This window comes from Cherax quadricarinatus, chromosome 64, assembly GCF_038502225.1.
Source record: "Cherax quadricarinatus isolate ZL_2023a chromosome 64, ASM3850222v1, whole genome shotgun sequence".
NCBI classification, from domain to species: Eukaryota; Metazoa; Arthropoda; class Malacostraca; order Decapoda; family Parastacidae; genus Cherax; species Cherax quadricarinatus.
Genome location: NC_091355.1, coordinates 3,787,631 through 3,812,064, shown reverse-complemented (window position 1 = coordinate 3,812,064; position 24,434 = coordinate 3,787,631). Strand labels below are relative to the sequence as shown.

At 42.3% G+C, this 24,434-nt stretch overlaps 1 protein-coding gene across 7 annotated transcripts in view; it reads right to left on the bottom strand.

The window, feature by feature from the left end:
• The window catches only part of LOC128699959 (AF4/FMR2 family member lilli), a 183,237-nt gene that overhangs the window by 5,420 nt on the left and 153,383 nt on the right, over positions 1–24,434 (bottom strand). Inside the window, exon 1 of one of the 7 annotated variants that reach the window (XM_053792803.2) lies at positions 5,269–5,613. The exons of the other annotated variants lie outside the window; for them this stretch is intronic. Coding sequence (XP_053648778.1) covers positions 5,269–5,383 — 115 coding nt within the window. The 5' untranslated portion in view covers positions 5,384–5,613. Of the gene's footprint in view, positions 1–5,268; positions 5,614–24,434 lie in introns of those variants that run through there. 7 annotated transcript variants of the gene reach the window in all.

Below are 24,434 nucleotides of genomic sequence, written 5' to 3'. Positions count from 1 at the left end.
AGTTCTTTGTCTCCACAGACTCCTAAGTGCACCACTCACTTTTTTCCCCTCATCAATTCTATGATTCACCTCATCTTTCATAGACCCATCCGCTGACACATCCACTCCCAAATATCTGAATACATTCACCTCCTCCATACTCTCTCCCTCCAATCTGATATTCAATCTTTCATCACCTAATCTTTTTGTTATCCTCATAACCTTACTCTTTCCTGTATTCACCTTTAATTTTCTTCTTTTGCACACCCTACCAAATTCATCCACCAATCTCTGCAACTTCTTTTCAGAATCTCCCAAGAGCACAGTGTCATCAGCAAAGAGCAGCTGTGACAACTCCCACTTTGTGTGTGATTCTTTATCTTTTAACTCCACGCCTCTTGGCAAGACCCTCGCATTTACTTCTCTTACAACCCCATCTATAAATATATTAAACAACCACGGTGACATCACACATCCTTGTCTAAGGCCTACTTTTACTGGGAAATAATTTCCCTCTTTCCTACATACTCTAACTTGAGCCTCACTATCCTCGTAAAAACTCTTCACTGCTTTCAGTAACCTACCTCCTACACCATACACTTGCAACATCTGCCACATTGCCCCCCTATCCACCCTGTCATACGCCTTTTCCAAATCCATAAATGCCACAAAGACCTCTTTAGCCTTATCTAAATACTGTTCACTTATATGTTTCACTGTAAACACCTGGTCCACACACCCCCCTACCTTTCCTAAAGCCTCCTTGTTCATCTGCTATCCTATCCTCTACTATGCTATCCTCTGCATATTTTCATGATAAATTTTAGTTTAAGATGTTCAATTAAGTTGCTTCTGCCGAAGAGATAGCTATATGTTGTGAGAAATATCTCAGGGTATCCCACTAAAGTATTCCTCATGTCATGCAGTTGGGAAAACTAACAAAAATATACATTTACCAAGAAAGAACACGCATGTGTGTGTGTGTGTGTGTGTGTACTCACCTAGTTGTACTCACCTAGTTGAGGTTGCGGGGGTCGAGTCCAAGCTCCTGGCCCCGCCTCTTCACTGATTGCTACTAGGTCACTCTCCCTGAGCCGTGAGCTTTATCATAACTCTGCTTAAAGCTATGTATGGATCCTGCCTCCACTACATCACTTCCCAAACTATTCCACTTACTGACTACTCTGTGGCTGAAGAAATACTTCCTAACATCCCTGTGATTCATGTGTGTGTGTGTGTGTGTGTGTGTGTGTGTGTATGAGCTCTGGACAATTAGTGCTTTTCTGCTGGGTCCTGAGGGGATAGAGTGCAGAAAATATGCATGTGAACCTGCAGAGTGCAAATACACATATTGAAAACACAAAGGGAATATCAATTAATTTCTGAAGAGAAAAATAAAATATAGTGTTTAGTGTAGAGCAGAGCTAAGTTTCAGCCAGTGTGTTCCCATAACTGTTACCAAGGTGGCATATACAGTAGCTATCAGTGATGAAAAGTAAATGTAGAACAGACAAAGGAAGTCTAAGATCAATGCTCAGCACACAAAAGTGGGACAAAACTAATACATATAAGTTGGAAAGTACTAGAAAGTAAGAGAAAACTAGGACAAGTCTCAGAGGAGAAACATTAGAAACTAGGCTTTAACATTACAGACGATGCAACATCCCTCCAATGAAAAGCAGGGGCGCCACTAGCACGATAAGAGACAACACAATAAATGTGAGGGAGCCCTAGACTGTTCAACTGGCTCCCATAATACATAAGGGGGATTACCAATAGACTCCTGGCTGTCTTCAAGAAGGCGCTGGACAGGCACCTAAAGTCAGTACCTGACCAGCCAGGCCGTGGTTTGTATGTCGGGTTGCGTGCGGCCAACTGTAACAGCCTAGTTGATCAGGCCCTGATCCACCATGAGGCCTGGTCACAGACTGGGCTGCAGGAGCATTGACCCCCAAAACCCTCTCCAGGTATACACAGTGCTTTGGGTTATCATTATATAGCAAGTGGCTGTTTACCCACATGTGATGAAAAAGTTCGGCTGAGAATTATACAGTGGACCCCCGCATAACGATGGCATCGCATAGCGATTTTTCCGCATAACGATTACTTTTATCGCAAAATTTTTGCCCCGCATACCGATTAAAAACCCGCATACCGATTTTTGTCCGAGACGCGTCCAATGTGCCCTCAGCCAGCCTCACATGTGCCGCTCCGTCCCATTGTTTACCAGCCAGCCTCCGCGGTAACATCCAAGCATACACTCGGAATATTTCGTATTATTACAGTATTTTCGGTGCTGTTTCTGGAAAATAAGTGACCATGGGCCCCAAGAAAGCTTCTAGTGCCAACCCTGTGGTAAAAAGGGTGAGAATTAGTATGGAAATTAAGAAAGATTTTGAAGGGTTTGGGGCTAACCCTGAGAAGCCTATGCCAGTTGTGGAATCCATTGTGCCTACTTCAAAGATTAAGGAAATGTGTGCAGAGTGGGTTGAACTGCAAACCTTTATAGATGAAAATCACCCTGACACAGCTGTTGCAAGCCGTGCTTGTGACTATTTCAATGACAATGTTATGGCCCATTTTAGGAAAGTCTTGAAGGAACGGGAGGTACAGAGCTCTATGGACAGATTTGTTGTGCGACAGAGGTCCAGTGACTCTCAAGCTGGTCCTAGTGGCATTAAAAGAAGAAGGGAAGTAACCCCAGAAAAGGACTTGCTACCTCAAGTCCTAATGGAAGGGGATTCCCCTTCTAAACAGTAAGAAGATAATGCTCTCCCCTCCTCCCATCCCATCAATCATCACCAGATCTTCAATAAAAGTAAGTGTCATGTAATTGTGCATGCCTTTTTCAGTTTGTGTGTATTAAAATTAACATTTCATGTGGTAAAAAAAAATTTTTTTCATACTTTTGGGCGTCTTGCACGGATTAATTTTATTTCCATTATTTCTTATGGGGAAAATTCATTCGCATAACGATTATTTCGCATAACGATGAGCCCTCTTGCACGGATTAAAATCGTTAACCGGGGGTCCACTGTATTGTCCACAGAGTGAGATACCCAAATAACAGAAAATACCTTGAAAATTTAATCGAGAAGAAAAGTTCAGAGAGAGACATGCATGGAAGAGGTGCCTACAATTGACTGAACCATCATCATACAGTGAGTGACAAAGGTATTGATAAATAGTGAGTCTCCAATAGTGATTTTAAATTTTGGAGATTACAACAATGTTGTAAACAATCCAGTGCATAGTGTATGACAGATGGTGAAATATATGGAGGATAATCACTAGCAAGCTATTGCCAGATAGTTCAGTTTCCACTTATCTGAGACCAACAGATTTAAGAGTAAATATCAATGGAAATAGCAGAATAAATAACGATAGTACATGTGATCAGTTAATGTGAGGCTATGGAAGGTCACAGTGAAGTGAATACGTATATTTAAAAGATTATGGGGATGTGGTATTTGTCCCTTCATTTCAACGTACAAGGTGTAAAGATTAAGAGAAAATGAAAAGTCTCAGCAACCTGACCTGAAGGTACAGGATCTGTGAGGAAACTGAACCAGGTCCCTGATCAACCAGACTGTGATGGATATATGGGTCAGTAGGCAGCAACAGCCTGGTTGACCAGGCAAGCACCAGATGAGTCTGATCCAAGGCCAGGCTCTGGGAGAAGAAAAACTCTTGAAACTCATCAAAGGTATACCAAAGGTATATCTAACGTAATCCGTCATAACCTGCCATAATAGAACCTAACTTACTCCATTACCGGCAGTAATAAAACTGGCAAATCTTCGTTTATATTTTCTCTACTAGTGACCAGATGCAATGACTAACTCATATACTAACCAATGACTGGTGCTGATGCAGCATTTGGGGAATAATAAAGGTAATATTTTTGTTAATATTTCTCAAAATAACAATTTGCAAAAGAAATAACCATTTATTGCATGGTGTAGATATGCCAAGTTTTGTAAAATACACAATACTGCCTAAATTCAACACAATTCCTGATCAGCCTGGCTGAAGTGCTTGCACTGGAAAAGATGCTGCTACCTCTAATAACCTGCCTGTTTAAGCCATCAACCAGAAAGCCTGGTCTGGGACAATAAATAAGTACACTAAGTACTGTACATTATAATAAAGGTACAGTTGTGCAAAATGTATTTCCTTACTTGACAGATAATAATACATATTCAAATTAAGCACTAAACTGCCGAGAATCACACAGCTTATTTGACACAGCATAAAACTATGTACAGTACAAGAACATTACTAATAAATGTGAAAAACATCCCAAACAAGAGGCAGTATCAATGTGACTAAAGGGGGAAAATTTATAAATGCCAAAAATGTAAAACAATGAATGACATAGGTGAAAGTGTATCAGTAAAGTTGATCTTGCAATTTAATGTGAAGCGTGTCCAAATTTAGATTACCATAATTTTCCGCAACCAAGACATGCTAAGTGGAGATTCGCAGTTTCGTTTGATGTACACGATATGTTAAACGAGGATTCACCCAGCCCAAATCTGCAGCACCAACGAGACTAAATTGTTATCACGAAAGATAACAGGAGTTGGCCAATTTTAGATGTCCAGCATTTGGCAGACAGAAGATCAAGCCTTTGCCACTCCTCTGTTGAGTGACCCACACAGGTTTAGCACTTAATGAAACTCTGCAATTTCTAATAAAAAGAAAAAAACCCTATGACTGTATATGAATAACTGTACCTAACAGACATAACAAAATTTAACACTCATGGAAAACTATGGTTAATACTGTACCAAGTTTAGGAGATCTATTCTGAGCTTAGCAATAACTTTACATGTAACTCATCAAATATGAAATGGGTTATGCATTGAGGATGGCTATATTTTTTGCTTATGCAAAGGATCTATTCATCTGTATGAGAAAAAAAGGGTATTAAACCTAACTTAACCCAGATTTAGAGTCAAACTCTAGGTTAGGTTAAGTTGCATTACATTTCCTTTTGGGTAACCAAACATTGATAATTCAACCCATAGGCTCAAAGTATAACTGTTCTTATTGTATAAACTACTTAGTATTGGAGAATTTATATGGTAAACCCGAGCCCACGAATTCAATATTAACCAAAAGTAAAAAATTAATAAACCTGAGAAACTACCAAAGGAAATCAGGAGCCTCCGTAAAAAGCGTTTGCAATAAAATCTAATCAAATATAACCAAAACTACTAGATTAAGTAATTGCTGTGTATTTTTGTCATTAACCCTCCCCCCCCCCCTTACAGTTACTTTTACCTTTAAATTCCGTGAACAAATATCTCAAAGTGAGCTCAAAATCGGTGAAATTCACCATCTCAATATCTTCAATATTGGAGCATTCCTCTTCACAGTCAATGGACATCTCTCTCATGATATAAACTATTAAATTCGTCAACAGTGAGAGTAGATTTTCCCGAGGTCATACATGTAGCAGCAGATACTTTAAGTGTCAGTGTTCCCCTGATGACTGCCAGTGTTGCTGTGGGGTTTAAGGTCCACCAAAACCCAGTAATATGGGAAAAGTATATTGCTCCAATTTTGGGCTGGAAACTAAGAGGAAATAAACTTTCTTCCAACACCAGAAATGGGAACAATAATTTCCCAATTAGGTGAGGTAGAACCCCTGACCTAAACCCGGCAGAGCCGGACACAGGACTTCTCCCCCCCCCCCCACCACCCCCAGCTAGAGTATGTTAATGATGGTATCGAAGTGTGAAACTATGTTAATTAAAGATAGTATGTTAATGGTAGTGTGAAACTATATTAAAGATCACTAAACACCATAAATATGATCAAGGACTCCAATGGAAATAAATCACTTTGACTTTTTTATAGGTTATTTAATTAAGTAATTTACACTATGGATGATAATTGTACTTATGTGTACCTGTGGCAAAATAAACTTCCATCTACCTCATAGTTGGCTCACTTTCCCTTGAAATAAAAGAAAAAAATCAGCATAATTACATAAAAGGGACTTTTCGTTGGGTTTATTATGAGCTTACTACAATACATCCATTATAGTATATCTCCTAGTTAGTTTTTAAATTAATAAATTCAGTTTCTATTTGGTTTAAGTTTGCTAACTACCGTAACGTTACCTAGCTTATTCAGTTATAACTTTGCTCACTGTGTTACGTATTTCTCAGTGTCTGCAGGGAGAACTTTAATCACTAATTTAGCTACTAAGTACAATATTCTTGATTGTTACACCCGGGTGAATAACTGCAGTCATAATCACGTACAGTCGACAGATTGAACAAACTAACTGGCTTGTGTGTCTAACAATGTCACCCTTGTTTGACTTCCAAGTACTCATCATTCTGCCAATTCTTTTCTTTCGTTTTATTCCGTTTCTTACCGGCCGTTATCTGAGAAAATTGATGTACACTTGTTAGTCCTGATACTACCAATTATATTAGTTCTTTTTCTCTAATGGTCTATTGAGCTCTTAATCATCCTAGTTTGTTACCTTCCTTGTTTTCTCTCTCTCTCTACTTATCCCCTCAAGGAAGGTTCCTTGATGTTGGTGAGGGGCTCTTGATTTAGGGAATTGGATCTGTGCTCCAGTTCCCCGAATTAAGCCTGAATGCCTTCCACATCCCCCCCCCCAGGCGCTGTATAATCCTCCGGGTTTAGCGCTTCCCCCTTGATTATAATAATCTCTCTACTTACGGTAATCATTTCATATTGCTGTCACCTAATTATCTTCCAACCCTCCATTTCATTTTTATCATGGTTTTCTGTCTACGTTTTTTTCTACATCTTCCTCTGTGTGTGTGTGTGTGTGTGTGTGTGTGTGTGTGTGTGTGTCGATTCACAGCTCCTGGTCCCGCCTATATACCATATATGTATGTGTATATAACTCGGTTAACGTCTAGCCAACCTCATCCAAACTTCCAATAGTCGTAACCAACGGCAGCAAACACGAAAATGCCGACCTTATAATCTTGTTTAGTAAGTAAATAACTAAATAACAAAAAGGCACAATACCGTGACTGGAACGATACACAAATAACCCGCACATAAAAGAGAGAAGCTTACGACGACGTTTCGGTCCGACTTGGACCATTCACAAAGTCACACTGTGTGACTGTGTCACAGTGTGACTTTGTCAATGGTCCAAGTCGGACCGAAACGTCGTCGTAAGCTTCTCTCTTTTATGTGCGGGTTATTTGTGCTTGTTTAGTAAGGTTTGCTTTTCCATATATTTCGTCAGGCCATTTATTAGTTTTCTGTTTTCAGATCATCAAGTGGATGTATGAGAATACTATTCTTTCAAAGGCCTGGCAACTTCAATTGACGGATGGAATATGATCCAAATAAAAAAAAAACTCTTGATATATTGAAGCTCAGAGATATAAAAAAAAAAAAATAACAGGGCGAAAGGAAAAAAAAAACGAGTTTTCAACTTCAGGAGAAAGTATCCGCAATGGTAACCCTGATGCAACCCTGATAAAAAAAAAAATAGCTTAGTCTGTGATTGTAATTCAAATTACTTAAAACATTCTGAAATTCACGAAAATTTATATCAGCCAATACAAATATCGAAAAAATTTACCTCACGAGGTTAAAGAGTAAAAAATAATCATTTACTTATTCCTAGAAATAAAGAATATTTACCCGAAGGGAAAAAAAATTGGACAAAATGTGTAGATTCATCCTGTTCTTGAAGGAAAACAGCGAAATATTGTAATACAAATTTTTTATATGCAGTTTTTTGAACCAAACTAACACAGCAACCAAACCCAAATTTCCTAAAAATTACATAACATAAAATGCCTTAATTTGCATAAATTATCTTCGAATTTGAATAAGTACATTTCACTGTTTCTGGGGGCTCAAACAAGCCTCCGAAAAGCCACATTAACACGAGACTTATAGTCTCATGTAACTGTTACTTAAGGACCTGCTCCCTCAAGGAAGGTTCCTGGACGCTGGTGAGGGGCTCTTGATCTAGGGAACTAGATCTGTGCTCCAGTTCCCTGAATTAAGCCGTGCCGTGCTCCTTCCTTAAGTGAAAGTGACCTGACTTGACTAGGTTAGGGTGTTGGCTTAAGCCGGTAGGATAATTGGACCTGCCTCGCATGGGCCAGTAGGCCTGCTGCAATGTTCCTTCTTGCTTATGTTCTTATGTTGTATGGACCAGTAGGCCTTCTGCTGTTAACTAGCTGTTAACTAGCTATGCAAACTTCTTAGATTAGGAAAATTAGGCTCTTTAACATAATGTAAATTATTGTAAAATTGGGATAATTTACTACCCTGCTAGGTTAGTTTTAGTACAAAATTAACAATTAAAATATCGAAAATTTGTGTAACTTTTGTTAATTGTTCCCCTGATGGGGAGAATGTTGTTTCCCTTCAGGGAAGAATGTTGTTTCCCTTCAGGGAAGAATGTTGTTTCCCTTCAGGGAAGAATGTTGTTTCCCTTCAGGGAAGAATGTTGTTTCCCTTCAAGGAAGAATGTTGTTTCCCTTCAGGGAAGAATGTTGTTTCCCTGAAGGGAAGAATGTTGTTTCCCTGAAGGGAAGAATGTTGTTTCCCTTCAGGGAAGAATGTTGTTTCCCTGAAGGGAAGAATGTTGTTTCCCTGAAGGGAAGAATGTTGTTTCCCTGAAGGGAAGAATGTTGTTTCCCTGAAGGGAAGAATGTTGTTTCCCTTCAGGGAAGAATGTTGTTTCCCTGAAGGGAAGAATGTTGTTTCCCTGAAGGGAAGAATGTTGTTTCCCTTCAGGGAAGAATGTTTCACTGAGATGGAAAATGTTGCTTCCCTGAGGGGGAGAATGTTGCTTCCCTGAGGGGGAGAATGTTGCTTCCCTGAGGGGAGAATGTTGCTTCCCTGAGGAAGAGAATGTTGCTTCCCTGAGGGGGAGAATGTTGCTTCCCTGAGGGGGAGAATGTTGCTTCCCTGAGGGGAGAATGTTGCTTCCCTGAGGGGGAGAATGTTGCTTCCCTGAGGGGGAGAATGTTGTTTCCCTGAGGGGGAGAGTGTTGCTTCCCTGAGGGGGAGAGTGTTGCTTCCCTGAGGGGGAGAATGTTGCTTCCCTGAGGGGGAAAATGTTGCTTCCCTGAGGGGGAGAATGTTGCTTCCCTGAGGGGGAGAATGTTGTTTCCCTGAGGGGGAGAGTGTTGCTTCCCTGAGGGGGAGAATGTTGTTTCCCTGAGGAAGAGAATGTTGTTTCCCTGAGGGGGAGAATGTTGTTTCCCTGAGGGGGAGAATGTTGCTTCCCTGAGGGGGAAAATGTTGCTTCCCTGAGGGGGAGAATGTTGCTTCTCTGAGGGGGAGAATGTTGCTTCCCTGAGGGGGAGAATGTTGTTTCCCTGAGGAAGAGAATGTTGTTTCCCTGAGGGGGAGAATGTTGCTTCCCTGAGGGGGAGAATGTTGTTTCCCTGAGGGAGAGAATGTTGTCTCCCTGAGGGAGAGAATGTTGTCTCCCTGAGGGAGAGAATGTTGTCTCCCTCAGGGAGACAACATTCTCTCCCTGAAGGGAAGAATGTTCAAGTGAGCAGTGTCGACAAAACCACTTCAATTAATAAAACATTAAAAACAACCTATCACAATCTTCCAGACAAATAAATCTGTTTCCTAAAAATATTCAACAAATCTTAGTTTTCCTTTAAGAGTGTCATAAATGCAATAAACTCTTTAATATATATATATATATATATATATATATATATATATATATATATATATATATATATATATATATATATATATATATTAAGAAAACTTTCAATACAGTTGAAATAGTGACACCACAGTTAGTTAATTGCGGAAAGAAAATCAAAATTCTTCAGAAAATGTAATAAAAATGCATTCGATTTGCATTTTCCTAAAAATATAACCTAAATTTATTTAAAAGAACTAGATTCTCTTACAATTAATAATACATCACAAAAAAGCACAAATTAAGTAAAAGAGTAAAAATATCCGACAAAATTTTATTATAAAGAAAATGGGAAATTATGCTAACCAACCTCAGTAAAAAAAAAATGACCATAACAGGTTACAAACCTTAAAAAATAAAAACAGGCTTACCAGTCACTTCATACAGAAAACAAGAAGAGAAACTTATCTTAGAAACCTATCCACACTCAAAATGCAGAAAACCAAACTTAGAGACCTATCCACATTCAAAAGAAGGAAAAATAGGCTTAGAAACCTATTCACACACAAAATGCAGGAAACTAGGCTTACCAACCTATCCACAGGACGTAAGCATGAAACAACACAGAAAAATTCACAATAGAAAGATGTTACATTAGGGAATTGATGATTAAGACAAGTGTGCAACAGTTGGGTATCTTTATTGTTGAAACGTTTCGCCTACACGGTAGGGTTCTTCAGTCAAATACAGAGGCAGCAGGTGTAGTAGTGAAATGAAGATGATGTAATCAGTCCCTAAGCCTGAAGACATAAGTGTGGTCAGTCCCTTAGCCTGGAGACATAAGTGTGGTCAGTCCCTTAGCTTGGAAACAAGTGTGGTCAGTCCCTAAGCTTGGAGACAAGTGTGGTCAGTCCCTCAGCTTGGAGACAAGTGTGATCAGCCCCTTAGCTTGGAGACAAGTGTGGTCAGTCCCTTAGCTTGGAGACAAGTGTGGTCAGTCCCTTAGCTTGGAGACAAGTGTGGTCAGTCCCTTAGCCTGAAGACATAAGCGTGGTCAGCCCCTCAGCTTGGCTGAGGGACTGACCACCTCAAATACTATTTCCCCAAGGTTGATGGACTGATTACATCATCTTCATTTCACTACTACACCTGTTGCCTCTATATATGACTGAAGAAGCCTACTGTGTAGGTGAAACATTTCAACAATAAAGACACCCAGCTGTTGCACATGTGTCTTAATCTTCAACTTGTCGGTATTTTATATAATTTTCAACACAGCACATTAGAGAGTTAAAAACAAAAAGCTGTCATTAGTAGCCTTAAGATACACATGTATGACTGCTCATTTATGGCAGGCTCTCACATAAACCTGTGCTAACCTTGCTCACATTCACTCTCGCTCTCACATTCACTCTTACTTTCACATTCTCACTTTAACACTCACTATCACACTAAGGCACAGCTGGGATAAAGACAGAGTTATTAGTCTTTAAAAAAATATTGACTGGTGGCTACGTTCCCTCTTGTGTACTTGACACAGCCTTATCTCTCTCTCTCTCTCTCTCTCTCTGATAAAACACAGAAATATTCCAGAAAAAAATAGGAAATATAAAGGGTGGGAAATTGAGAAAGAGAAAGAGACCCATGGGATCTAACATACTAGCTATCTAAGACCACTTATTATGTTAAGGTAAAGACACAAGTTACAGACGTTTTTATTGGAACATTTCTCTATGTAGAGCGTCGTCGAATGAAGCTCTACAAAGAGCAGAGAGCAAAGCGTTTTCCCAATCAGAGCTCGGTCTGCATCCTGTGTCTTTTCACGACTTTTAAGCTTATGCCATGGAAATTAATCCATAATTAGGTACATTTAAAAATTAGTTTACCCTAACATTTTAAACAAGCAACAAAAAACGTAACTTGTGGAAGAACCCGCACTGATTTAAGTATTTATGCAAATAATCTAATAATATACAAACTAAAATCACCCAAATCTAATGAGGTCCTGGCTTTCACTAACAACAACCACACCTAACTGCCATGTACACATCTCTCACTCACACACACAAGGATGTTAGGAAGTACTTCTTCAGCCATAAAGTTGTCAAGAAGTGGAATAGTCTGCAAAGTGATTTGGTGTAGGCAGGATCCATACATAGTTTTAAGATGAGGTATGATAAAGCTCATGGAGCAGGTAGAGAGTGGACTTAGTAGTGACTAGTGAAGAGGCAGGGACAGGAACTATGAATCGACCCCTGCAACAACAATTAGTGAGTACATACACACATATTTTCCTAAACAACAGCTAACACAAAGTCATGGACGCAGAAGCCTTGCCTCACGAACCTACTGCAATTCTTTGATAAAGAAGATACAGCGAAAATAAGAGGGGCGGGTACATTGCTTTTTAGGGGGAAGAGTAAGAAGGCGTCTGACACCGTTCCTCACCAAAGGTTTTGGATTGCATGGGCCAGTACACTTACTGTGCTCTTTTATTTCACGTATTTGCCTAGCATAGACCAGTAGACTTATTGTAGTGTTCTTTTTATGATCCTGCTTTAATTCACGGGATGGGGGAAAAGGGTGAGGATCGAACCCAGGTTATTTCGACTGATCGACTGAGAGCCGAGTTCTCCACCCTGGATGCACCATACTGCTGATGCCATCAACACCCACCAACTTTCTGACACTCACTGCTTGAGACATCGATACCCAGCACTCAAGTTACTCTCACGATCATTCTTGCACCTTAAGTGATTGACGTTCAGACTTGTTATTGTTGTTCATGATGCGCCGGTACTCTCCCGGCCCGGGACTTTTCCAGATGGTGACCCGGCCTTGGCTCCGTCTTGGGAGTGGCTTGAGACCTATGTCTCCCATGGGAGGAGGCACAAGCACCTCCTCATCTTCCGAGACCAACTGTCCCCAGGCCTAGCCCCATTCCCCGCCCTCAAGGGACTCGTAGGGAGAAGCTAGGCCTCTGGTCTGCCATCTTCCCCGCCCCAGAGGGGCTCATGGGAATGGCAGCCTTGTGAGCTGCAGGTGGTAGCAAGCTCTGGCTCTGGCACCTTCCCCGCCCTAGGAGGGCTCGTGGGAGAGGTGTCTCAATCCCTTATTCAGACTTGGACATTACCAGACATATCGTGTTCTTTTTTTTTTTATTTATTTATTTGTGGTTCAATATACGTTTACATAACTTATCATACCCTAAGCTAAACCAGAGCATTTTTTTTAATTCCCTTATTTGTGACTAAATCTACGTTTTTATAACATGATTAAGCCTAAGCTAACCAATCCTAATCTAACCTGAATTACAATATACATGAAATGGGATCTGAAATGAATGGAAGCTGAAATAGATAAGATTTTGTCAGGACAACGGGACAAAATTAACGTTTCCCGACGCGGGTCTTAGTCATTTGAAGACCCGCCGCTGGTGCTTTTGGTCATCTGATCGAGGCCTTCCATTGGCTTACCACTCCACCTCTTTAAAAATTAAATAACACATTTTGATGTTCTGCACAACTGGTTACAGACTTATGAAAGGCAAGGACGGGGGAAGGGGGAAGGAACCAAACTAAGAGTTCTTAATAACAAAGTGACATCCCTGAGACCACACCTTAGTAACATGCAGTAAGGGCGGTGCCACACTTGGCTGGAAACTCGTTCGAAACTTGTCCCAGACGCATGTCATGCCTGTGACACGGAGCTTCCATCTCCACTCCAGGGATTTCCCATGACTAGATTCAAATATATGAGCTACGCTCGATTACCATCCCGTTAAAGAAAAGGTAATGGTGTCCTGTTAAAGAGCTAACAGTACCTACCTGGAGGTTATTCCGGGGATCAACGCCCCCGCGGCCCGGTCCATGACCAGGCCTCCCGATGGATCAGGGCCTGATCAACTAGGCTGTTACTGCTGGCCGCACGCAGTCCAACGTACGAGCCACAGCCCGGCTGATCCGGCACTGACTTTAGGTATCTATCTGTCCAGCTCTCTCTTGAAGGCAGCCAGGGGTTTATTGGCAATTCCCCTAATGCTTGATGGGAGGCTGTTGAACAGTTTTGGGCCCCGGACACTTATGGTGTTTTCTCTTAGTGTACCAATGGCGCCCCTACTTTTTATTGGCGGCATTTTGCATCGCCTGCCCAGTCTTTTACTTTCGTAGGGAGTGATTTCTGTGTGCAGATTTGGGACCATTCCTTCCAAGATTTTCCAAGTGTAGATTATGATATATCTCTCCCTCCTGCGTTCCAACGAGTACAAGTCAAGTGCTTCCAAGCGTTCCCAGTAGTTAAGGTGCTTGACAGAACTTATACGTGCAGTAAAGGATCTCTGTACACTCTCTAGATCTGCGATTTCACCTGCTTTGTATGGAGATGTTAATGTACAGCAGTATTCCAGCCTAGAGAGAACAAGTGATTTGAAAAGGATCATCATGGGCTTGGCATCTCTCGTTTTGAAAGTTCTCATTATCCATCCTATCATTTTCTTTGCACGTGCGATCGTGGCACTGTTGTGATCCTTGAAAGTGAGATCCTCAGACATTACTACTCCCAGGTCCCTTACATTATTTTTCCGCTCTATTGTATGGCCAGAGTCAGTAGTATACTCTGTTCTAGTTATTATCTCCTCCAGTTTTCCATAACGGAGTAGTTGGAATTTGTCCTCATTGAACATCATATTGTTTACCGTTGCCCACTGGAAAACTTTGTTTATATCTTCTTGGAGGTTAACCGCGTCCTCAGCAGATGACAGCCTCATGCAGATCCTAGTATCATCCGCAAAGGATCGTTGAAAAGCTAACGTTTTCCCACTGGAAAACTCCCGTTGATAAACTAGCCGTTTGCCGTTGAAACAAGTAGCTCTCTCCCGTTCAAGAACAAATAATGTCCTGTTGGAGAAACTAAGTTTCCCACAGAATACCTAACTTTTTCGTTAATTAAAGAAACTAACGTTTTTTCGTTGAAGAAACTAACGGTTTTTCGTTGAAGAAACTAACGGTTTTTCGTTGAAGAAACTAACGGTTTACACTTGACGAAACTAACGGTATCCCACTGCAGCGGGAGCTAACAACGTCCTGTTGAAATGGGAAACAACACTATCTCTCTGCAATAATAAATTAAAGCTTATTGAATCTTGGATGAATTAAGCCTATTGAAGCCGAGATCCATTAAGCCTTACTGAATAAGAGGTAAATTACGTGGCACGCGAGTATGAGAACCAACACTTGCAGGATGAAACCAGAACCAGCATTCACAAAGACTGAAGGAAGGAACCAGCAATCACAAAGACTGAAGGAAGGAACTAGCAATTAAAAAGACTGAAGGAAGAACAGTAACAGAAACTAAAGGAAGGAAGCAACAGTAACAGAGACTGAAGGAAGGAAGCAACAGCAACAGAAACTGAAGGAAGGAAGCAACAGTAACTGAAGGAAGGAAGCAACAGTAACAGAAACTGAAGGAAGGAAGCAACAGTAACAGAAACTGAAGGAAGGAAGCAACAGTAACAGAAACTGAAGGAAGCAACAGTAACTGAAGGAAGGAAGCAACAGTAACAGAAACTGAAGGAAGCAACAGTAACAGAAACTGAAGGAAGCAACAGTAACAGAAACTGAAGGAAGGAAGCAACAGTAACAGAAACTGAAGGAAGCAACTGCCATAGACTGAAGGAACTAAGCAACACACATCTCTCTCATCTACCAGCAAAAGACCAAATATGAGCCACAAGGACCTTCATACCCTGCTCAAGAAACAGGTCCCAATACAAGGTCTTACTCCCTAGCGAGACCAAACGAGAAGAGGCAGAGGAAAAATATAAAGAAATATATTTTGGCAAAGACTAACCGGGTTTCATCTCTTCTCTTCTCTCTTTGTCCTCTTGCGAAGACCAGAAAGGCTTCAGACACCCGAGAATGAAGACCAAGAGGAGACCCTATCAGCCTGAGAAGTAGAGGCGATAGTGCCTTGCGCTGACTCTTTTAAAGAGTAGAAAGGGTTTCGGGAAGAGAATGGAAAGAAGAGGGTCCCCGTCTCTCCCTGAAAAAAAAGGAGGAATATTCTCTCTGGGGCAGAGGAAAAGCCTCGATATATCCTTCCCCTTTCCTCTCTCTCTCTCTCTCTTTTCCTCTCATCACAGCTAAAATTACAATAAATGTAGAGCTACGACAGCAATACCAGCTCTGCCGAGACCATTCAGCTACTTCTACCTACCCAAACAGTAACAGAGGGAACCAAACAGTAGCTGAGGGAGCAAAACAGTAACAGAGGGCCCCAAACAGTAATTGAGGGAATTAAACAGTAGCTGTGGGAACCGAACAGTAACGGGGGAAACCAACCAGTAGCGGGAAGGGGGAGGATGAAATTGTCCTGCACTTTCCCATTTTCCTTTTCACATTTTCCCAGTAACTTCACAACCTCCCAATCTATCAGTTGTGTTGATGATAGTGATGGTAACAGCAATAGTAATGGTAATAGTAACAGTGGTGGTGGAGGCAACAGTGTGTCCTGGGCGGCCGCTCCCAGCAGCGCCACTGAAGCTGGGATCCAATTTCGGGACTCAGGGATCAAATTGGTCTTGGTTACCGTGTCCTGCCCCCCCCCCAATACCCCCATTACCCCAACGTTGCCATGACAACTACGTCTGATCGATGCCTCGTAGACCCTCCCAACTTTGCACGATGAAGTTATCAGAATTATGAGTTCCTGGGAAGCGAGAGAACATGAGGTTACTGGGGAAGAAACCCCAGGCCAGAACCCCAGCCTCAAGTGCTCTCCAGCAGCGTGTGTTATGCAACGTAATAGGGGAGCCGTCAGTAGTGGATGAACAAGCACCGTAGGGGTCAAATCCTAATCCAACATCACGCAGAAAATGGCATTATGTTCTTTGGGAAAGCAATGTTGAACTTGTGGGATCCCCCGCGCTCAGAAATATTAAAGATTAGGGCTGCCGTAAAAGTAATGTTAGCAATTTGGGAAGTTCAGGCAGGCCTTATTACTTTCCCTGCGCTGGGATTGGTCGGCAGCTCTGGCTCCCCAGCGCGCTATTGGTCGAGCCACAGTCCCGACCACGCCCCCACGGGGCTCCCATTGGACAGAATTCCCATTACGAGGTTGCCCATTATTTTTCAGCCCTTATTGAACATGTCCACGTTTTATCCAGGGAGAAAATATTGCTATAAAAAAAACTGTTGAATTATCCCGGTTAGAAAATATCTGGAGCATATTTTGGTTAGCCTTGGCAGAATACAAGGCTCTCACGGGCACAAACAAAACTCACCAAGAAAAACAGTGATGCTTTTCAATATTTCTCGCTCATTTTTTCAACCATATATCGTTACTGAAGATGGATTGCACAATTATCGGACAGTAGAGTTGAAGATTGATGGTAGAGGAAGGAAGGGAGGGAGTTGCCAGAGCGGGCGGACTCCAAGAATGGATGGCTTTCTACTCAGGATGGGGTGGAGGTATACTAGCAGCAGTGGAAGACTCACTCCCAACCTCACGAGGATCAATATGTCTCCCAACACAGCCATTTGTCTGTCGGGGTGTCCATATCCTGCGTCCATCGGGACTTTTTCGGGTGAGTGCACCCAGGGGCGGTGGAGCATTTATGAAGATGGTTGTCCAGGCCTTTTTTTTTTTCCTTTTTAATGTGTTCTCGTGCTTCGCTTGTGGTGCAGCCTTCGAGTCACAATTAAACTGACCCGGGTTCAATATTGAGCAAGTCTCCTGACCCCTGCTACCGCTTTTCACCCAGCAGTCACCTGTTATGGGTAGGAATCTTTTAACCCTTCTACCTGGAGTCTACCCGGAGGGTATTCCGGGAATCAACGCCCCCGCGGCCTGGTCCACGACCAGGCCTCCCGGTGGATCAGTGCCTGATCAACCAGGCTGTTACTGCTGGCCGCACATAGTCCAACGTACGAACCATAGCCCGGCTGATCCGGCACCGACTTTAAGTATCTGTCCAGCTCCCTCTTGAAGGCAGCCAGAAGCCTATTGGTAATTCCCCTTATGCATGGTGGGAGGCTGTTGAACAGTCTTGGGCCCCAGACACTTATGGTGTTTTCTCTTAGTGTACAATGGCGCCCCAACTTTTCTAAGAACCCAATAACCCACTGTTTAGCTTTTCGGGGTTATCTTGGGTGATTTTAATAACATTTTAGAAATTTAAAAAAATTAGAAATATTAACATATACAGAAAAATGAGACAATTGTTTTCATTCAAGGTTTCGACTTTTTGGAAAGGTTTGAGACGTTTACTAACGACAATATATTTTTCGTGAGAAGTGTCAAGCTGGAGGTTGGTGCTTACTGAGCGCCAACTTCTACACACAGCTCAAGATTAATAATCTTATGATCCCCTTCAATGTTTCTAGTGTTTGGACATGGAAAACGTTAGGGATGTGCTTCCAAAAGACACCTGCTGACCCTGTTCACCCATCAGTGTAAAATGGGTACCTGGGTGTTAGTTGACTGTTGTGGGTCGCATCCTGGGACAAAAACTGACCTAATTTGCGGGGAATGCTCAGCATAACAAGTGGCTTTCTATATAGTAGTATGTCATTGATGTCAGCTATGGTCTGTATACCTAGTACTTGTAGCAAAGATATTAGTACTAGTATATTAGTGATAGTCCACAGAAGCCTGCTTAACGTTTTGCACTCTGGCAGGATTAATGGTCTTTAATTTATAAGACCAGGTCTGAGACCAGGCCCTGGGCTTAATGATCCCTGGAACCATTAACAGAAATCAACTGATATATCTATGCTAAACCCGACTTTTCATATTTAGGAACTTGAATACCTTCCATAGGTGGGTGATGGATGTATATATCACTGTAGACCAGTACCGCACTCATCCCTAGCTTCCTATGTGACGTGTGTAGCTTGTTCCAGTCTCCAAGCTGGACTACATTTCTGCTCTTCTTAAGTCCCAATTGTCATAGTACTTGCTGAGGTTGACTTCCAATATCTCCACATATGTGATGAATGATTTGAAAAACCGACAAGTTGAAGATTGAGACACTTATGCAGCATATGGGAATCTTCATTCAGGAAACAGTTTCCTGAATAAAGATTCCCATATGCTGCGTAAGTGTCTCAATCTTCATCTCCACATATGACCATGCTTGAAGCCTTTTCCTGTTATCCCAGCTTTCATTCACCTCATTAGTTAACATCAACCTCGGCAGATGGAAATGTTACTTTTTTTTCATGTTATCTTAGGTAATTTACACTATGTATGATAATGTGTACCTGTGCTTAAATAAACTTATTTACACAGGTCTATCTCTTCTGGTATGTCGTTTAGGTATACCGGGGAAACAGCATCGGTCCCTATACAAAGCCTTGTGGGATGCCACTCGTCTATCCTAATACTTACTCCTGGCGCATCGATACCTAGTCTTTGATCTATGATCTATCCAGTTTTCCCTGCCTGCTCTTCCAGTTTATGGATGTTTCTGTTGTGATAGTGTCAAGTGGGCGTGAGTTGGCCCTGACTAGCTTATGCTGAATAGGTCTGATGCCGTGCTCTTTCCTTAAGTGGATGTGACCTGACCTGAATAAGTTGGGTCATTGGTTTGAGCCGGTAGGAGACTTGGACCTGCCTCCCATGGGCCAATAAGCCTGGGTAAAGGAGGTTTTGTGGGTAAGGGGCTTGGACTTCCAGCAAGCGTGCGTGAGCGTGTTAGATAGGAGTGAATGGAGACGAATGGTACTTGGGACCTGACGATCTGTTGGAGTGTGAGCAGGGTAATATTTAGTGAAGGGATTCAGGGAAACCGGTTATTTTCATATAGTCGGACTTGAGTCCTGGAAATGGGAAGTACAATGCCTGCACTTTAAAGGAGGGGTTTGGGATATTGGCAGTTTGGAGGGATATGTTGTGTATCTTTATATGTGTATGCTTCTAGACTGTTGTATTCTGAGCACCTCTGCAAAAACAGTGATAATGTGCGAGTGTGGTGAAAGTGTTGAATGATGATGAAAGTATTTTCTTTTTGGGGATTTTCTTTCTTTTTTGGGTCACCCTGCCTCGGTGGGAGACGGCCGACTTGTTGAAAAAAAAAAAAAAAAATGCAGTATAATGTGATCCTTTATTGACTACGTTTCGCCCACACAGTGGGCTTTTTCAAGTCACAAACAGAACTACCTGGGGTGGAAGGAACGCGAGTATTTATAGTCAGGTTCAGAATACTGAGGTCAGGTGGAGAATGCTGCATCTGACCTCAGCATTCTGAACCTGACTATAAATACTCGTTACCCCAGGTAGTTCTGTTTGTGACTTGAAAAAGCCCACTGTGTGGGCGAAACGTAGTCAATAAAGGATCACATTATACTGCATATGTGTTTATATTTCCATTGTGTCGGTATTTTATACCATTTATTTCCACCGCCAGTAAGCCTGCTGCAGCGTGCCTTCTTTCTTACGTTCTTACATTCAATATGCAGTCCACTCTCTCTTCTTCTCCCCTTGTGAAACATTCATCATTGTTGAAATACTTTGCATCACCAGGAACTTTATATTATGTCAATAATATCTGGTGGCCTGGTGGTTAACGCTCTCGCTTCACACGGCGAGGGCCTGGGTTCGATTCCCAGCCAGAGTAGAAACATTGGACGTGTTTCTTTCCACCTGTTGTCTATGTTCCCCATCAGTAAAATGGGTACCTGGGTGTTAGTCGACTGGTGTGGGTCGCATCCTGGGACACTGACCTAAGGAGGCCTGGTCACAGACCGGGCCGCGGGGGCGTTGACCCCCGGAACTCTCTCCAGGTAAACTCCAGGTATTCCTGAACAAACTGCAAATGCAACACTGCAGGAATCAACATCATCATCATTTATCAAAGTATGAAGTCAATCAGAAAATGTGTTCCCTAATTATTAAAAGGAATCAAACAATTCCGAGGTAAGAACATATGAAAGAAGGAACATTGTAGCAGGCCTACTGGCTTAAGCCAATGTCCTAATCTAGTTAGGTCAGGTCACATTCACTTAAGGAAGGAGCACGGTATCTGACCTAGTAGCACAAGCTAGTCAGGTCCAACTCACACCCACCCGCATCCACTCATGAATTTATCCAACCTATTGAATAACTATGTTAGGAAAGTAGCAAATTTGCATCTATAAAATTTAAAACTTGTTGGTATCATTGTGTCTGTAAGACACCTGGAGTCTACCTGGAAGGTATTCCGGGGATCAACGCCCCCGCGGCCCGGTCCACCACCTGGAATCTACCTGGAAGGTATTCCGGGGATCAACGCCCCCGCGGCCCAGTCCATCACCTGGAGTCTACCTGGAGGGTATTCCGGGGATCAACGCCCCCGCGACTTAAGAAGCCTACTGTGTAGGCGAAACGTTTCGAAATAAAGATACCTAACTGTTGCATATGTGTCTTACCTAACAACCTGTCGGTATTTTATACCATTTTAATGTTCACTCTGTCAGACACTGCAACACAAGGGTATCTTGGTACAAACCTGAAATCAACTTTGTCAACTTCTACTTGTGAGAATGGCTGGATTTGAGAGGGACCTGACCTTCCAACGACAACATTCTTACCTCTACTAGTGGCCTACATCTCACCTCCTGGCGGTATATAGGCTCCATCCTGTCACTTCAACTCCATATTGTTTCAGACTATGGAACAATACTCTTCTCCAGACTGAGGGACTGACCACCTCAAAACTTCAAGGGTGATGGACTGATTACATCGTCTTCAAGTATCTTCTGCTTCTATCAACTTTTCTGTACTCGACTGAAGAAGCCTACTGTGTAAGCGAAACGTTTCGAAATAAAGATACCTAACTGTTGCATATGTGTCTTACCTAACAACCTGGAGTCTACCTTGAAGGTATTCCTGGGATCAACGCCCCCATACTGGCGCACAGTATGACGACAGTGTCTGGTCCCACTGATGCTGATCTAGTGGTACACAGTATGGCGACACATTGTCTGGTCCCACTGGTACTCACTTCACTCATGGAAAGAGCAACAGTTTTTAAGAGGCCGAAAATAACAAAAGAAATGACTGGTCTGTGACCTGTAGAGAGCTGAGACGGACTCTAGAGCGTGAGCTGCAACTTTAACAAGACTAGGCGAGTACAACGTGAGTACCAAGAGTGTAGATACTCTCCTCTTCCTCCATCTCCCGTAATATTGCCCTATTTCTACACAGCGATATTTTTAATTATATTAAGAGTGGTAATTATATTAAGGAATATCTGAAGAATATATCGTAAGTGTAGCTTTGAAAGAATAAGCTTGTGTAAACGTTGAAGTGTACATTAAACGGAAAGAAGTTGATGAAGTTGGTCTAACCTAACTTAACCTTGATCCACAGCTCTCCTTGATCCACAGCTCTCTTTGATCCACAGCTCTCCTTGATCCACAGCTCTCCTTGATCCACAGCTCTCTTTGATCCACAGCTCTCCTTGATCCACAGCTCTCTTTGATCCACAGCTCTCCTTGATCCACAGCTCTCTTTGATCCACAGCTCTCCTTGATCCACAGCTCTCCTTGATCCACAGCTCTCTTTGATCCACAGCTCTCCTCGATCCACAGCTCTACCTTTGATCCCCGACTCTCTCTTTGATCCTCGACTCTCTCTTTGAGCCACAGCTCTCCTTGATCCCCGGCTCTACCTTTGATCCCCGGCTCTCTCTTTGATCCCCGGCTCTCTCTTTGATCCACAGCTCTCCTTGATCCCCGGCTCTACCTTTGATCTCCGGCTCTCCTTGATCCCCGGCTCTATCTTTGATCTCCGGCTCTCCTTGATCCCCGGCTCTATCTTTGATCTCCGGCTCTCCTTGATCCCCGGCTCTACCTTTGATCCCCGACTCTCCCTTTGATCCTCGACTCTCTCTTTGGTCCACAGCTCTCCTTGATCCCCGGCTCTCTCTTTGATCCCCGGCTCTCCCTTTGATCCTCGACTCTCTCTTTGATCCACAGCTCTCCTTGATCCCCGGCTCTCTCTTTGATCCCCGGCTCTCCCTTTGATCCCTGGCTCTCTCTTTGATTCCCGGCTCTAACTACTCTCGGAGCCCGGCCATGAGCCAGGCTCGTGTACCATATTTTGACCTTTCTATGTCCCAGTTTGTCGTAGTATAATATGCCTTCCCTGGGTGTTGGGGAGGATAAACGTGGGTTAGTTGCAGTGGGTGTAGCTGATGGAAGGTCGGGATGAAGGCACCCATAGTACAGGCTGACCCCGCTATACAGCGCTTCGCATTACAGTGTTCCGCTAATGCAGCGGTTTTCAATTATACTCATTTTTCATTTATTCAGACTTCGTACAATAAATATATTCACCATTCACTATAAGCTAAGGACAAAAATATATTAAGGCAATTAATGTGTGTACTGTATATGCATTTTTTAGGCCTAGCTCTATTGCTCACTTAATATATGATAGTGTAAACATGTTATCAGGCTTTAATATGCATTTGAAAGTGAAAAAAGGGGCTATGTTTCATTTTACAGCGATTTTCCCTTTAGATCACTAATCCAGAACCTAACCTGCTGTATAAGCAGGGCCCTCCTGTTATGACAGTCTGCCATGGTTTTGAAGGAGGGCATAAGAGTAGGTGTGTTGTGGAGGGTGTGTTGAAGGGGTGAAGAGTGAAGGGGCAGGTGTAGGTGGGATAGTAAGATAACGTAGTTCCAGGGTTACTGTCTGAAAAGAGTAAAGCACAGACAGTGAAAATGTTGCGAATCACTGCAGTTATATACTTCTTACTATCTTCCCCTATTGCTCCATTTTTTCAATCTTTTCTTCAACTGTTCTCTCTCCATCTCTCCTCTCTGTTCTGATCCCAGTATCTTCCTCAACCTCGTTCTGTTTAGTTTTTTATACTCCAAGATCTTGTGTCATGATAACTGTGATGCAAAGATAAACTTAATCAGCAGACAGGTGCTGAGGAACACTTGTCAACCCTAAAAAAAATTTGTCACCTGCTATATTTTCACTGATCCTCCGATTATTCCTTAATTTCTATATTTTCTGTATTCATCTCAAGTCTTGAATTGTCTTCACCTTTGGGAAGACATAATTCATTAATATCGTATTTTCCGGCATATAAGACGCAGGAGTATTACAACTTAATTACTATAATGAAGTCCATGACCATTTATACACCACCACTTGCCATTAACACAAAGCCTACCCTTGACCCTGACCTTGAGCATGTAAGGTGCACGTTCATGTTCCGACTTGTCTTGGGGGGGGGGGGAAAAAAAGCGAGCCTTTTATGCCGAAAAAAAAAACGGAAAATTTTCCATTTCTCCTCATCCTTGTGTCAATTCAACTGCTTTGTTATGATCTTTATTACAGGCCTTCAGGTCGTTTTCCCCCTCATTCCTTTCCTGCTCCTACCTTTCCCTTATTCGTTCTGCCTTCTCTCTATTCTATGTCCTCTGCCAGTGTCTGAGGCATTTTTTCTGCCACAATCGTCCTTCAGTCTCGTGCCATTTCCACCCTGTGTTCTCAAGTTTATCCTGCATATCTTGAACAGTTCTTAACTTCACATCCTATTCCTTGTTAATTTTGTTCCTTAATCTAGCTACTCTCAATTCTAAATATACCACCACAACCACCCTGCTATCCCTGTCTTCCATCCTGATTTAGTGTTTCCCCCAGCCTTTCCCCGTTTTCAATGAGTTCAGGACAATCAGCAAGTGTGAGTGGGTGTGTAGTAGTGTTGTACGTAAGAGTGTAGTGTTGTGAGTGAGAGTGTAGTAGTGTTGTAAGAGTGGAGTAGTGGCGTAAGTGAGTGTAGCCGTGTTATGGGTGAAACTGTAGTAGTGGA